Source organism: Patiria miniata, unplaced genomic scaffold (assembly GCF_015706575.1).
Source record: "Patiria miniata isolate m_02_andy unplaced genomic scaffold, ASM1570657v1 HiC_scaffold_13, whole genome shotgun sequence".
NCBI classification, from domain to species: domain Eukaryota; kingdom Metazoa; phylum Echinodermata; class Asteroidea; order Valvatida; family Asterinidae; genus Patiria; species Patiria miniata.
Window position 1 is genome coordinate 18,241,563 of NW_024037051.1, and position 17,432 is coordinate 18,258,994.

The window sequence follows — 17,432 nt, forward strand, 5'->3', positions numbered from 1 at the left end:
CACTGAGAACGATACGAAAAACGTATTCGTACTTCGTCATGTCCGATGTAAACAAGCGGGGTTTTTCCATCTTTTTCTCGGGAACGGTAAGACATAAGGTTGGTTTCCTTTCAACCAGATGTTTGTAATAGGATAAGTAAACAATCCAAAACATAAATTTTCGGGGATTTCAGGACCTACTGCCCCTTTAAGTTCGTTGGGCAACACGACTTTTATTTAAGCATGGTTTTCATATAATCGTTATAATCGACTACTTTCGAGAAAAACAACATTCTAGGATCTCGATTTCAAATCAAAAGTTGCTGAATCATGTCTTGAAATGGGCCTGAATTCAGCGTCCGAGACACGTTCTCACTGAGCGGATTGCAGCTACGCGATGTCGCGCACTGATCCGACCATAGATATAGAATAAAAAGACTAGGTCGGCAGCGCGTGCATACGCGTCATAAAGTGTGCACAAGTTGTCCCGTTCCCGCATGGACGCTCTACGCGCAGTAGTGCGTGGGGCAAAACGTGCGTTACGCGCACCTACATGTACATTCCCGTAGCTTTGTGCACAAACTTGCATTCCGTAAAAGTAACATTTTATACCAGTAGTTATTATGTATCCAACAAAATTCAATATGCATTATCAAGCTGGATAGTCAGCTCGAAGTTAATTGCTCCATTTTCCCCTCGTATTAATTTTTCGTTTCAAAATGGAAGTGTGCGTTGCTAAAAAATCTCCAAATAAATGTCAGCTTATTTGATAAAATGTGTATAAAATAAATATAAAATATAAAATGTGTTATTATACAAATAACGAATGTTTGTGAGTGCGATGGTAAGAATAATTTCATTCGGTGACAGATTGAATGTTCTATTCCACGAGACGAAAGACCGCCACGGACAGAGCACGGATCGATGTCCAGCAGCCGACATCGACAGCGATCGGACTGAGCCGACACTGCACGCGAAGAGCCCCGTTCACCAGCGGCCAACGTGACGCGTGATAGCCTATACGCGCCAGCCCACACTGTACCCGCAACGACCACAGACTGGCCGGAAGCGACCCAGTTTTCCCGTTCAGTTTATCAGGGGAAATTTGCCGCATAGCACATATCGTAAATGTACATGTGCTGAGGGACCGAGTCAGCGTATGCAATCGACAGTCACGGACAGAGGACAGGGCGATTGTAAGTGTTTTGTCCGAACCTTTTGATTGACAAAGTATCACTGAGTGTACATGCCGTACATAACTTTGCGTTTTGCATGTGAACGCCATTGACTTGTGTGCAGCTTGTTGATAAAAGCAGTTCCGGCGAGCCATACCCTGGAACTACCCCCGCGCACACGCTTATCGGGATTTGACCTTTGACCTCACCTGAGGCGAACCACGGCCGAACCAGTCATATTGTTCCGCCGATTAACGCTGCAGCTTGCAAACAGCTGGATCTACCGGAAAACAGCTGGACATACCGTAAAATAGCCGGATCTACTGGAAAACAGCCGGATCTACCGGGAAACAGCCGGATCCACCAGAAATCAGCAGGATCTACCGGAAAACAGCCGAATCCACCGGAAATCAGCAGGATCTACCGGAAAACAGCCGGATCTACCGGAAACGGCCGGATCTACCGCAGGACTTACCGGAATACAGCAGGACCTACCGGACAACAGCAAGATCTACCGGAAAACAGCCGGATCTACCGGAAACGGCCGGATCTACCGCAGGACTTACCGGAATACAGCAGGACCTACCGGACAACAGCGGGATCTACCGGAAAACAGCTGGATCTGCAGGAGTGCTGGAACCACACAACAGCAACCTGAACTATTGGACAGTATTGATCGACTGGACTGATTTTTTCCAAACAATACTGCATGCCAGACTCAAACTGAACTTTACTTACATTGTATCTTGGTTTAAATAATGATATACTGGTGTTAAGTATTGCATCACATTGCCATAAATTGTTTGTGTCTTTATATGCCCATTGTTTAAAAGGTAATATATAGTACCAATATTATCTCACCTGTATACTTACCATTATAGTGGATTCCCCACAGGCACAGCCCGTCCCTTGTTAACCATGGCCACAAAATTCCCCGAAATGCAGTGGGATGCCAGTGATCTGGCAGAAGAATTTAAGATTTTCCGACAGAGAATTGAATTATGTCTTGCTGACCAAGATATCACAGACCAAGCCAAACAAGCAGTCAAAATCAAGATAGCCGTCGGAAAAGAGGGTCTAAGGAAAATCAATGCCTCCAGCCTGACTGAAGATGAGCAGCGCGACCCATCCAAGCCACTAGAGGTCCAGAGCAAAATAACACACATTTATTTGTTCTATTTTTTTTTTAAATGAGTTAGTTAAGGGCTAGGGAGGGGCGTGCATCCCCGGCCCCCAGTATCCAACAATACAAAACTGCATCTGATTACGGCGTATGTCATACCCTGAGGGACAATGAAGAAAAAAATTCTGGGTGTTGTCCCTTGAAGCTGCCGTGAGTTCAAATTAAAAGACAACGCAACACTAACTACGGAAATAAGACGTTCAAAATGATCATTGTTCTGTTTGTTGATGAAGAAAATTACACTCAAACAGCTGGATGCAATGTTTTTTTAAGCAAAGCGCACCTGCATTTTTAAACGGGAAATGAATACGAGAAATAAAATGGACCAAACGTCGAAATGAAAATGCAGCTTGATAACCCATTTTGAATTTTATTATTGAAATAACTACTACAGGTCAAAAATATCACTTTTCCAGGCATACAAATATGTCTTTCCATACAAACCTACGAAAAAAGGTGCGCGTAACGCAACTTTTGCCCCACGCGCTAAAAAAAAATGGTGCCGCCCATGGCAGAACGCGCGTCTGTACGCAATGCCGATCTCGTCTTTTTATTCTATATCTATAGATCCGACGAATTATAGAGGGCGCGCGCGTATGCGTCGTGTCAACGCTGGCGCGCACTTCGCCGTATAAAAAAAAACGAACTTCTAACGGAAATTTCCAACGGTGCGTGACACACCGTTGGAAAGGCCTTCTTTCGTTGATTTCTTCAAAATGACAGCATGCCAGAAAGAATAATTTCACAGAAGGTTTAGTCCCTTTACTATCTTCCAACCAAGTATGTTTTTCAACAATAATTACGTCAGTTTTTTGATCGCTGCAAATGCTGGACTCTAGCTTTAATATAGCTTTATATGCTACTTACAGTGTGCGCGCATTGTTATACGGTACTGAAGTGGAACACGTGCTGAAGTGTACCCTGTCGTGCTTCTTGAAAGATGTAAACTACGTGATTTTTGTGATTTTTTTTTTTTTTTAGGATGCCGACTTAAAGCAATTCCGACTTGAATCAAGTCTAGCTCAACGTCGATATGGACACCAGGCTTTATGGTAGACCTTCACTGTTCTTGTATCGGCCACAGCTAATTTCTGACCGTCCGCGACGATTGTGATTCCCATTGGTTGGTACAGATTCTGCGCAATGCAGCTGAGAAACTGTCCACTGGCACTGTAGTTGTGAACGTGACCCGTTCCTTTTTCTACGCCGTGCATCGCCAGGTAGATGCCCGAGTTGTCACAGCAGACTCCTGTACACGTCGTTTGCTCTTGTGGGATGCCCCGGATAACTGGTTTAATGCTGAATTCTGCAGCACCGTCGTTTTTAACAACTGTCGCCTTTCGATAATCGCTAATTACAAATCTCTCTTTGGCATCATCAACTGCCACAAACTGAGGCTTTATTTCAAGTTTTATTATGCGTTGAAGTGAACCCTGAAGCGAGTGCTCCGTTAACTCATTTCTTAACACATCACCAATCACTATGGTACCATTAGATTTGACTGCTACTGATCTCGGCATTGCAGTTATACTAAAATAAGAATCGAGCACGGCCATGATATATTCACACAATGATCCAACGGCTTCGTGATGTTGGAATGTGTAGAAGCTACCATGCTTCATTGTACCATTGTCCAGGAAGTGCTTTGGAAAGGTCCAGACACGTTGGTGATGGACAGATGGAACTATCAGAGTGTCATCCCACACACTGATTCCGCTTGGAGCTGTGGGAAAAAAGAAGAAATCAAAAACAAACATGTATAGAAGCTAGTCTGGTTCCCAGACCAAAAGATTGTGACTATTCCTGATGAATCTTAGGTCAGGTAGCCGTCAACCTCGTCCCCAGTGCACACTTTATTTCCAACCTAGTTTCCAAAAGTAAGCCCTGGATAGGAAACTTTCTTTCTGTATCCTGATTCGATACCGCATTTGGCTAGTAATGGATTTTTATCGTGTACTTGGTGCTATTTTTCATAACGTGCAGTGCGTGTTTTCGCGATCATTCGTCCACGCCTTCTCGAAAATACTAATTTCTTTTCCAATTTGCTCATATTAATATGAGATATGATACTGCATGTTGTATCGATAAGATCGTAACAGTTTAATTAAAATAATCGTGTTTTCGTAGCTCACGCCGTGCTCGCGCTGCGACGAATTGGCTTTGTTTTTACCCCAGATACCGCATACAAAAAGAAACGCTAATGTAACGCATATCCAGGCACCCCACTGTTCCTAATTTGCATACGTGTTCAAAAATCTCGCACATGCAAATTAATCGAATACCAGGGTGAGAGAGCAGGTAGTGATGGGAGCGTACTGTTCGACACCCTGGGGACAAGGTTGGGTAGCCGTCAGTAATACATTGTATTACAAATATACGTCACGTGACTAAAACGGGAGGAATGCCTCCTTTTTCTAAATATGTCCGAAGTTTGCCGAATACATTTCGTCGACAATCGGATATAAATATGTACTGTTTTGAATTTTGACGAACGTTACCAGGATTTTCCAAAACTCGGCGTGGTCTCCTTCGGCACCGCCCGCTAACACTGCTATTGGGTGCCTAACTTCGAGAATTTTCCGGGTCAACATTAGTGAATGTTTTCTCACTGAAATATCAAACTGTATTTTCACAACTATAGGTGATAAAGTGAATTCGGAAACGAAGTCGATCTTTGAAAAAGGGAAGTCAATATTTTTAGCCACTGAGGCTGCCTGACCTACAATTTAGACGTGAGCGTCGGGAATAATTGTCAGGTCTGGGAACCAGACTAAACATGTATAGTGGCATAGCGAAAAAAATTGCATGAGGGGGTTAACCAATCCCCTCCCCCCTCCCCGAATTTTCAATTCGTCGGTGTAATATGAAATGTTGACCGCTAAGAAATCTTGCCTCTTTAACTTTGTATGTACCTTCGCTCGTACCCCTGCCCTGCAAACAGGGCGCTGGGACACGCTGATGAGCTTTACATAATCTTGTGAAGGAAGTGGGATGGCATTCTGGGTAATTTATCATGACCTATGTATAAAGCATCTGGCTGCAGCCGTTACTTTGCGACCACAGTTAGCCAATGCGCGCAAATGCTATCCGAAAACTTTCTCGTAGAAATGTACACATTCCATACCGGATGTGATTTCTTTTTCATTGCGGACCACGTGGACAAATTTTGAGCGTCGCATAATATGCAATTTGACCTTTCGTGAATTCAAAACGGAGCCTGATCAAGTGATGGGAATTGAAAACTTACAAAACAGATCAGCTTCACATATTATCCTACGTTATCACGCTTTTCAACGAAAAAAAATATTTATGATTGGAATAAAAGAGTGATGACTTAGTCTTAACGGCCGTTTGAAACCTTGCAGGGTCGTGGTCGTGATGACTTGCAGGTCACAGGTTACGTAAAATCTATCCAATCAAGAAGTAAATTTATCAGCCTACATGTATATCCCAGCGTCCTGTTTGTAGGGCGGGAGTGGGTACGAGCGAAGTATGTATCCTGACCCTCACACTTGCGCAGTACAACAAATTAAAATAGTACGTATTTCAGAGAGTCTAAATTTCACACTACACCGGGCTTGACTCCATCAAAACCGACGCTGAACATATTTGTTTATCTTGAGATTTCTTCAGACATCTCGGACCTGGCGTGGTTTCATTCATTAGCCCAGGATTATGCGTAGCATTTATATTTCTAACCAGGGCTAAGACTGAATGCCAAAAGCGAAAGGGGAAGCAATTAAAAAAAACCGCGTTATTTTGAAAGCTTTCACAATTTAAATACACTGCAGAAACTTCAGTGTTAAATTTACACCATTGGTATCTATATAGGACCATCTGGTGTTAAGGTGTTGTCCTATATAGATACCGAATGGTGTAAAATTAACACTACCGTTTTTGCAGTGTATACATGAACACGTATTCACATATTATGGCCAAAAAGGGGTTGTGGGGCTTTGATTAAAAATTAATAGGGTTGCTAATGATTGTAGTAAAGACTGGTGCAGCTCGCTTTCAGTTACTTACCGCAAATTCTGAATGAATTAGTTTTCGAGATTTTACAGCCTTGGCTGTTGTGGTACCCTGTACATCTGTAGATTCCCACCGATCCGTTTTGGGGACAGCAATTTATCACTGCAAATTCGTCAGGCTGAGAATTACGTACAGAGGCAACATCACAAGCCGACTGGAAATCGCCAAACTCGGAGAATTTTTCCCATGTGTGTAGCATCACCGTGCCGATGCTTGTGCCCGCATCATTCACACCTGAAATCGACCCTTTGAACGTTATGTCTGGAAAGCTAAGGTCGACAGCGGGAAGTTGATGAGAACTCAGCTTCCGCAAGTCTTTCCTGACCACCGGCGGGTAGAGAGAGAGAAAGTCACCATCTGACGCGACATCCACGGTGTCCTTTGCCGTCTCCAGCGACCGTTGTGCTTTGTGCAACAACTCCCTCACTGTTTCCTCATGGTGATCAAAGGTATTGCTGTATTTCCTTTCAATCTTTTTGATCTGAGTCAATAGCTGCTCCTCCTGTTTCGATACAACTGCTCGGATCTGGCGAACCCTTTCTTGCACCTTTTGTGTTGTCTGCCTTATCATACTCGTAAACTCGTCTTTAGCTCCAGATGTAGCCCACAGGGCTTGCTGACATTCGTCGATCTTTTCCTCCAGAGATGGGAATAAGTCCTTCAGTGACTGTCTTTGTTCCAAAGATGCAGTTTCTTTGTCAATATACCCATGGTGTCTGTGGTTACATTTGGCACATTTTCGGCAAATTAACTCTTCACATAACTCACAGTATAATTGTTTAACCATCCCATTGTGCTTGCCACATCTTCTTGGATCTTCCAGATAATTCAGTGTCGACTTATCCTTTTCTTGTCGGGAGATATCATCCAGCATATTAGTCAAGTTGAAGTTCGTTTTCAGGCCCTGCACACCGGTCTCTGGAAGTGGTGTCTCTTGTCGACACAATGGACAGTATATCTTACTTGCGCCTGCATACCTGCCCTCGTGGTATGTCTCAAGGCAAGTCTTGCAGAAGCTGTGTTGACAGTCCAGAGATTTTGGTTGGTTGTAAGTGTCCTGACAGATGCTGCATTCAAGATGATTTTTGATGAACTTATAGTGATCAAATGATGTACCGGTGGCCATTTCTTTATTTGGTTCTGAAAGGGAACGATTCACAAATTCAATTCAAATATTACCCCCCCCCCCATAAACTAGATTTTACATAACAATATAGTACACTGGCGGCTTATTGGGATTCCATTAACGGCACATAAAGAGGGACATTGATGGTAAAAACCCGGAAACAATTGAGACTATGTCGATTCAATAAGAAAAGTGAAGGAAGCTAGGAGGTATATACCAAGTAGGCCTACCATGTTAATTATTCCACCAGATGGTTACTCTTCCTCTTATATTTTTTTGTGGCTCAAATACAGGGCTTCCTCTGCTGTGAGCAACACAGTACATGGTCATACTCTGAATGTGGTGTAAAATTTATTTTGAGGAAATCGAAATCGCGACTACTTTCCTCTTGATATTCACCAGGCAAGATACCTTGTAAATAAAGAAGGACAATCAAAAGATCAAGAATGTGTACAAAACCTGTGACCCAGAGAAGAGTACTGCAAGTGCAAACTTTTTGAGACAAACTATTACTGCAAATTTTACCTGAAAATATAATTCAACACCTCAGAAACAATATTTATTTTTCTCTAGCTATTAAACGGGTAAGTATCTTCCATGGTGAATATCAAGGGACCCATTTTCCTTCAAATAAACTTTTCCCTACACATAGCATATGGCCACTGTGTGGCTCCATATAGCAAGGAACGGAAGACCATTACTTTGAGCCACATTAATGGGGCTAGCTATAATAGCAGTCCAATAGCAGTCCAATAGCATGTGCATGCTATTATAGCATTCACATAGCATTCACAGATGATGATGACTTGATGACTGCTAACTTTAACAGTCCATATAGCATTCTCGATAGCATGCAGAATGAAAATAGCATTCCAAATAGCATACGAGCTTCAAAGCATTCCACATAGCATGCAAGTGAAAGTGGGAGGACTGCAAATTGAGTATAGCATTCCAATTTAGCAGTCAGTTGTAAAATAATTTTAAAGTATAGCATTCCGTGGCTCAGCATAGCCTGCAAATAGCATTCCAATATAAAAGCCTATCGTATCATGGACTACAAGTCACATGACACAGTGATGACCTTCCATTCCACAGATTAACGGTCAGTGTGGGAAATTTGAAAACTGCAGTCAGTTGAATATTGTTAGCGCAGAGTGCAGTAGGCTGCACTAGTCTTGCATGAAACTGTAGAAAGCATTGACATTAGCTTATGGCATGAATGCTTGTGGACATAATTTCATGTTCACATGCACGCACTAAACCTTTACATGACAAAATACATGTACACTGGATGATTAGCTGAAGTCTTTGGAATTGACAACTTCAAAGCAACAGTTTGGAGGCCTCCATATACGTGCAACATACTCACAAAACAGCTTGTATTTGGTAAGTGTACAGTTTTGTACTAGTAGGCTGTGGTGGTATTCAATTTTTGGCTTGATGAAGACAATTTTATTTTGGTTTTGAGCATGCTGGTGTTCATGGTGTTGAGATGCGAAGTCTTAAACATATTCCTTCCTCCATGATTGAATTTTTGAATCAGCTACAGAAGCGCAAATACATGTAATTGTTTTTAAATTGTGATGCCAGATATACAAGTGACTAATGGTTGCTTCAAAGATAATTCAAATTAAGCAGAAATAGTTGCATCAAATTTCTGGCCATTGCTTTTATAAGCATGACAATGTTAGACAAACTGTTTCGATTTTTGTACGTACACCAAAGAATGAGGCTGATGATAAAGTCTTAAAGAACAATTTTTTATTGTTTATATATTTTGATTGCAGTCCACAGAATAGGTCTTTTAAATTCCAAAATGTGTTGTTAAAAATGGTTCAATACATAAAATTATTAGATACATGTACAGCTTTAACACAAGAGTAATTTGGGGTGAATTGTGACATTGAAAATGTATTTTGTAATTGTAGGATGCCCGGCCCTGTCCATGTCACGATAGTAGTCATGATAGCATTCACATAGCATGCAATATAGCATTCACATAGCATTCACATAGCATGCAAAATAGCATTCACATGCTATCCCATAGCATTCCAGCTGCATGCTATGAGAGCATTCCTAATAGCATGCGCATGATATAGCTCATTTAAATAATTCGACTTCCTGACATGCTATCGGACTGCTATCGGACTGCTGTACCTCAATGAATGCTATATGAGGATTCTATGGACTGATAACATTCATTCATAGCATTCGCATGCTATACTGAATGTTATAACACCTCACCCACAGATTCTGTGTCTTGATTGGCCGAGAGCGATTCACATGTTACTTTCTAATTTTGCTATCTTTTCTGTGCACGGCCAAAAGTACTATGCGCATAGCAACCAAAGTACTATACCATTAGCAACCAAAGTACTATTTCCACGGCGCGGTATTTGTGTGCAAATGCATGCTGGTGTGCGCGTTGCGCGTTGTGCGTAGCGCGTATTATTCCAAAGAGAGCGCGCCGCAGACTTGGAGTAGTAAGGGGGGCGGGGGTACGGGACCAAAATCGAAAAAATCTGCGGCGAGCCCGGGCACGCCGCTCTCGGTTTTGGAAAAATAGGGGTATCCCCCGATCTCAAAAAAAAAAAAAAAAAAAAAAATCTGACGCCGGGAGAGAGAGAGAGAGAGAGAGAAAAAAAAAAAAAATATCTGACGCCGGGAGAGAGAGAGAAAAAAAAGTGTGCCAAGTCAGAGCCTGTCGCTGTGGAGTTAAAAAAATTAAAAATCTGTCGTCGCTAAAATGAGGTGAGTCTGATTGCTTATAAATCTAAAGTCTGTCTTCCAAAAAAAATGAGAAAAAAAATATTATATTTCCTATAATAAGTGGAGAGTAATATGTTTAGACCGACCGTCAAAGGATATTCTAAATGGAACAAAGCCACGCTGCGTGATTACGTGCAGCGGTATAGTATACCGCACAATGAAAATGTTTCTCTTACTCGTAAAGTCTACATCGAGGGGATAAAAAAATATGAAAGTAAATTTAAAAACTTGAGGAAAAAGAAACTTTATGAGCTCAAACAGATTGTAGACGAACAAAATCTAGAATACGTACCGACGGGTTATAAAGGACGAGTTTTGAAAAAAGATTTAATCTCGGCGATTAAAACATACAGACAACCCGAATACTTTACAGAGTCAGCTTTTAGAGAAACGAGAAGGTTTAGAAATTACTACAGAAACTGGGAATTAAACCCCAGACTTTATAACCACGATTTAATCAAGTTTTTTGATTCGCACAAGGAACAAATAGTCAATAAAATCAAGTCAGAATTGAGAGAGCTGAGAGGTTTAAAAATGGAGCTCACAATCAAAATAAAATACGAAAAAACCAAACCGGATGGTACGATCGAAACGATCGAAGCTATTCATTATAGCAAGCCGAAAGCCGTTTTAAATCAAAGTCAAATAAAACAGGTTTTAAAAGAAGAGATCGAAGAGCTATTCAAAAAGGATGAAAGGTATACGAATCAAGGATCGGGTTGGGTTTTAAAAAAGATAATGGCGTTATACATCAACCTCAACAGATATAATCCAGCGAGAGGTAGTTCTTACATAAACCTACCCGAACATCTTAAAATTAAGCAGGCGATGATAAACATCAAAAACAAAGACGACGAGTGTTTGAGATGGTGTTTGAGAGCTGCTCTTGAGTTGTATACGGATAAAGTAAAAAATCAAATAAGAAATAATCCTAAATATAAAATTCATAAAGAAGAACCCGTTGTATACACCAAAGACGACGGACTCAGTTTTAAAGGCGTTGACTTTCCGACACCGGTCGATCAGATACCCAAGATAGAAAGACAAAATAATTTATCGATAAACGTATACGGTTATGAGGGTAAAATATATCCATTATACGTGTCTAAAAACTACGGGGTAAAAGAGATCGATCTGCTTTTGATTTCTAAAGGTGACAAGCATCACTATTGTTGGATAAAATATTTTACGAGGTTGATGTACGACGTTACGAAACATAAATGTAAGAAATATTTTTGTCGAAGATGTCTATGTCATTTTACCAATCAAAACAAATTAGACAGACATATCGCCGATTGTAAGGGTATAGATGCGCATCCATCAAAGATTGTATTTCCTCTGGGTAAACCAAAATACATAGACGGGCAACCAGGCGAAAGAGACGTAGCGATATTAGAATTTAAAAACTATAGGCACAAACAAAAAGCACCATTTGTCATTTATGCTGACTTTGAATCAATACTACAAACAACAACACCCACACAGACACTGACATCTAAACCTACTCACTCAGACAAAGAGACAAACACAAAAAAGATTAACGTTCACAAAGCTAGCGGTTATTCGCTAGTTGTCGTCCGATGCGACGGTAAAAATGTGTATCAAGAGACTTATAGAGGCAAAGACGCTTCAACTAGATTTATAACGACGCTGTTACAATTACAAAGCGATATTAATTGCATATTTGAAAAACCCCAAGCCATGAAATTTAACGAGCGAACTAAAGATCATCACGATAAAACAAACGCGTGTTGGATTTGTGAAAAACCAATTTATCCCAATTACTCGAGCAACTGTCAGTGCCAGAAACCCAGAGAACCCAAGACGATAAAACAAATGAAAGAATATCAGTGCAAAAACAAAAAGGGATTTACCGAGTCTAAATGTCTCGACTGTAAAAAGAGAATCAATAAATTTAGAAAGGTGAGAGATCACTGCCACGTCACTGGTAAATATAGGGGTGCTGCACACGCTTATTGTAACCTCAAACTACAAATTAAACCCGGTTGTACACCGATACCGGTCTTTTTTCACAATTTACAAAATTACGACGCGCATTTAATCATGCAGGGAATGACAGAATACGATAGCCAAACAGAAATACAAGTGATCGCTAAAAATTCAGAAAAGTATATTTCGTTTTCGATAGGAAATCTACGATTTTTAGACTCGTTAAGTTTTATGGCATCATCGTTGGATAAATTAGTGAAAGCTTGCCCAAAAGAGTCGTTTCAGCTACTCAAAAAGCATTTTAAACATCCTGACTTGCTATTACAAAAAGGAATTTATCCCTATGAATATATGAACTCGTTTGATAAGTTTCAAGAGACCAGCCTACCACCCATCGGCAAGTTTTACAGCAGACTAAAAGACGAACATATATCGCAACAAGACTATGACAGAGCTCAACGCGTGTGGAACGAGTTTAATATACAAAATCTAGGAGAATATCACGACTTGTACGTGACGACCGATACGTTATTACTTGCAGGCGTATTTGAAAACTTTAGAAGAACGTGTATTACAAACTACGGGCTAGATCCAGCCAATTATTTTACCGCACCCGGATTGTCGTGGGATGCTCTATTAAAACACTCGGAAGTTAAACTCGAACTATTGCAAGACGTAGACAAACATTTATTTTTTGAAAAAGCAAAACGAGGAGGCATATCGAGCGTGGGTGGAATGAGACATCACAAAGCAAATAATCAATATCTCGATGACTACGATTCAAACAAACCCTCGAGTTATATCGCTTATCTGGATGCCAACAATCTGTACGGTTGGGCTATGAGTCAATATCTACCGTACAGCGATTTTAAATGGACACCCTCGAAACCGTTTACCGAAGAAAGAATATTAACGCTGAAGAAAACGTCCAACACCGGTTACTTTTTTGAAGTAGACCTCGATTACCCGCACGATCTACACGCCAAGCATAACGATTATCCCCTAGCGCCCGAAAATATGGTCATACCCCAAGCTTGGATGTCTGATTATCAAAACGAGTTATTGGATACCGAACCTAGTAGCGACGTACAAAAATTAACGTGTACGCTTAATCCAAAACAAAAATACGTGTTGCACTACGTTACGTTGCAGTCATACCTCAATCTAGGTTTGAAACTAAAAAAGGTACATCGCGTGTTAAAATTTAAACAAGCGCCTTGGATGAAATCTTACATCGATAAAAACACGCAACTCCGAACAAAAGCAACCTCTGATTTTGAGAAAGACTTTTTTAAACTGATGAATAACAGCGTGTTTGGTAAGACGATGGAAAACGTCAGAAATCGAATAGACGGTTACCTACTGAGAGACAATAACGAGAGCGATCAAGAAAAATACAAAAAAATAATTCAAAAACCGAGCTATAAAACAACAACGCCGTTTTCAGAATGTGACCTGTCGTTTGTCGAAACGTACAAGACTAAAACCTTGTTAAACAAACCCATTTACTGCGGAGTGAGCATCTTAGATCTCTCAAAGACGCTGATGTACGATTTTTATTACAACCGATTGAAAGACAAGTACGGAGATAAAATCAGGTTGATGTATACGGATACGGACAGTCTGTTGATTGTCGTTTACACTGGCGACGTATACAAAGACATGCAATCTCACGGGGAACACTACGACTTTTCAAATTACAATCTGGATCACGAGTTATACGATCCAACCAATAAGAAAGTGATCGGTAAATTTAAAGACGAGTTTGGAGGTAAGGTCATTCAAGAAGCCGTTTGCATAAGACCTAAGATGTACTCGATTTTAGCGGATGACAACAACATCACTCTTAAAAAAGCCAAGGGGGTCACAAAATCGGTCACTGACAAAAAATTAAAACACCGGCACTACTACGACTGCATCTTTTAAAATAAATCTAAAACAGAAACGATGACTCACATTAGATCGGAAAATCACATCCTTTACACCATATCTCAAAATAAACTATCGTTGAGTCCGTTGGATACCAAGAGGTACATTTTACCGGACGGTATAAACACGCTCGCTTATGGTCACCGTAATCTAGATATTAATTAGGCGGTAATTGCGTGTCCTCGGGTACGACTTGAAGCTCTTGTCTCACAAAACTCCTTTTTGGGCCGTTTTGAAGGTAATAAAGAGTAGGACCCATCGTGACTTTTTTTCCGTTAATCATTTTAAATTGACTCGTTCTTTTCTCCACGTTATAAATGTCTACGCTCCAAATGGGGTCCGTGGCTCTTCTCGAGGTTCCACCCTCTTGCTCGCCCGGGTAATATAAATATCTAACCATGGCGTCTTGCGGTAATTGTTGCTCTTTTGTTTTAACGGGGTTAGCCGGCGATTGCCGGACCTGTTCTAGTTTAACCGCATCTGACGGCGCTTTAGCTATTAATCTCGTCGTTTCATCGTTTATAGCTTTGATCACGCTGGGTAATCGCTCGACCCATTGCGTGTTTCTACTCTCGGGATTTAACATTTCTTGAGCGTACTGATGACCAAAAAGTCTCTCGGCTAGCGTTCGATTAAATCTTTCTACGATACCCTGCGATCGGTGGTTTCCGGGTTCGCCGACGATAACCTCGACGTTTTTTGAGGTCATCCATTTTTTAAATGCACCTTTAAATTCGGTACCGGCGTCTACTCTCAACGTTTTAGGGTAACTCAAAGGCGATCTCGCGTAAATCTTGACGATAGCATCCCGTGTGGAATCTGCCGTTTTAGAAACCAAAGGTTCTGCTTCGTGGTATCGACTCGCTACGTCAACAACCGTCAAAGCGTATTTATAAGTCTTGCGTTTTACTTTATCCCAAGGTAGGTATAGCACATCCATTTGGTGAAAGTCGTTTGGTGTTTCAAACTCTCGCGAAGTACTCGTAGGCCTGGGTACATATGCAGGACCCGGCAGATAAATTTGCCAGATCGCTTGTTTTTTAAGCCAATCCCTGATTACCTTTTTATCGAATTTGGTTTTATCGTGTAAATGGTCGACGGCGCTTTCACCTTTCCAATAACCGCTCGGGTTATAATACAGTTTTTGAAGTTTATCCATCATTTACTATAATAATAATTTAAAAGGCTTTATACATTAAATATATGGCGTCAGCTTTTGCAATGATGGTTGGAGGTGCGATCGTAAACGCCTTAGCTTTTGGGGGTTCAAACTTTTTATTTTCAAGTCTAAGGGATGATGGCAGCGAAGAGCGTAAGAGACACGATTTAGCGACAGAAGAACTCTCGGCCGCCAAATATCAGTGGCAACGAGAACGAACGAAACGACTCGATTTTCTCAACGAACGTATCAGAAAACAAAATGCCTCTAAAGAAACATTTTCCAACATAGACCAAGCGTTGCGTTACTACAACGAAATGACCGGAGAAAACGTCGAGTTACCCCGCGAACCAAAACTCGAAGATTTTTAAGAGCCTAGTGACCAACAAATAGAAAGAGAACTGGTGTTTATCGCGGGAGGAACGCTTTTGGTGGGCTTTTTGGCTTACAGATACCTTTAAATTTAAAACTCGTATAAATAAAATGAATGCGTATGGAAAAAAGCTCAATCCCAGCAGGCTATTAAAAATACCCAGATCTATCAAGGGCGAGAGAAAAGAGGTGGTCATTACCCACAATCCTAGTAGTATATCGGCGGGGCAAACGCTGAGAGTTAAGTTTCCTCAATTGGGCGTAGACGACGTGATCGTACCCGGCACTTGTAAACTAGCTTTTAGTTTAGAACTCGAAGGTGGAAGCGACGACAATAGAACCATTTTTGGTAATTTGGCCAGAAATTTAGTCAGCGAAATCAGCGTCAGGCTTCAAGGTCACGAAATCGTAAGTTATCGTCACGCCGACGTGTATCACAACTTTAAAGACAATTGGATCAACAGCTCGACAACTCGAAACATGGCGTACTCGGGCATAGAAAAAGAAAACGTGTCTAAACTAAGAACGGGGGCAAATGATGCTAACGCGGGCGCCAACAGCGGTAAAGATCAGGCTATCGCGGATGCCTATGGTAACAGATATTGTATTCCCCTAGACATTGACATACTGACTTCGCATCACCCTTTTTACCCCAGCGGTTTAAACCAACCTCTGACGTACGAGATAAAGTTTAACGATCACGAAAAAGTAGTCAACAGTTCAGATACGGCGGCGATGTATTCTATCTCAGACTTGTCTCTCGAATACGAAGTGGTGACCAACAGAGACCTAGCTATCACCATCAGAAATAAACACAAGGGGTTAATGCAATATCTGTTTGATAAAATCCACTCGCTAGAAGTTAGATCCGTCAACAAATCGGACACGCTTTGGAACGTCAGCGTCAATCAACCCATCAGGAGTCTCAAGGGTATTTTGTTTTTGTTTAAAGATCCCGCGGTCAAAAATCCCCAATCAACTCTACAGTCAAGGCATGTTTCAGTATCAACACTGGAATGAAATTAGCAAGTTCTTTGGAGACAGCGATACCGAAAGCGGGCGCGGAGTAGCTAAAGACTTAAATTTGACGGGTTTTGACCTCGGAGACTACCTAAAAGACAAGTACGGTCTGTGGCTCGATTTTAGAAGTAACGACGACAACTCCGCTCACGGATCTGGTAGGAAACTCGGAGACGGAGGAGGCATCAACATTCAATTTAACAGAGAAGCCGAAAGTCAAGGTGACCTCACGATGTACGTATTTTTGGTCATGGATGCTCAATTGAACTTGGAAGACGGGAATTTTAAATCTCTGTTAAGTTAAAATGACACAACCGCATTGCGCTTTAATCGTCGGCAAAACAAATTCGGGCAAAACCAAATGGATTTTGGATCTGTTAGAGTCAGACTATAAAAATACATTTGAAGCGATAGTCATCATTTGCCCTACCATATTTAAAAACAAAACGTACATCGAAAGAAAGTGGATTCAAGCAGATCCCGAGGTATACCTCTGCGATCCGGAATTGTACAAGATGACGCTCAACGAAGCGATCGATTTTTACAGGAAAATATTCGAAGGTGTTGCCACGCTGTTTATCTTGGACGATTGCTCTTCGGATCAAGAGATTAAATATCGTAAAAAGACGTGCGCTTTAAGCAAGATGGCGTTTAGCGGAAGACACGTAAATCACAGCTGTTGGTTATTGACCCAAAAGTACAATAGCGTTTTAAAAGATTATAGAGAAAACACGGCTT

At 41.2% G+C, this 17,432-nt stretch overlaps 1 protein-coding gene across 1 annotated transcript; it reads right to left on the reverse strand.

Annotated features, from left to right (window-relative positions):
- Nucleotides 1-3,359: 3,359 nt before the first annotated feature.
- LOC119719094 lies at nucleotides 3,360-7,502 on the reverse strand. The gene is made up of 2 exons (XM_038188413.1): nucleotides 6,364-7,502; nucleotides 3,360-4,060 (listed from the first exon to the last, which is right to left on the reverse strand). Exons 1-2 carry the CDS (start codon nucleotides 7,493-7,495, stop codon nucleotides 3,360-3,362), a joined length of 1,833 nt encoding a protein of 610 aa, XP_038044341.1. The 5' UTR covers nucleotides 7,496-7,502.
- Between the last annotated feature and the right edge of the window lie 9,930 nt (nucleotides 7,503-17,432).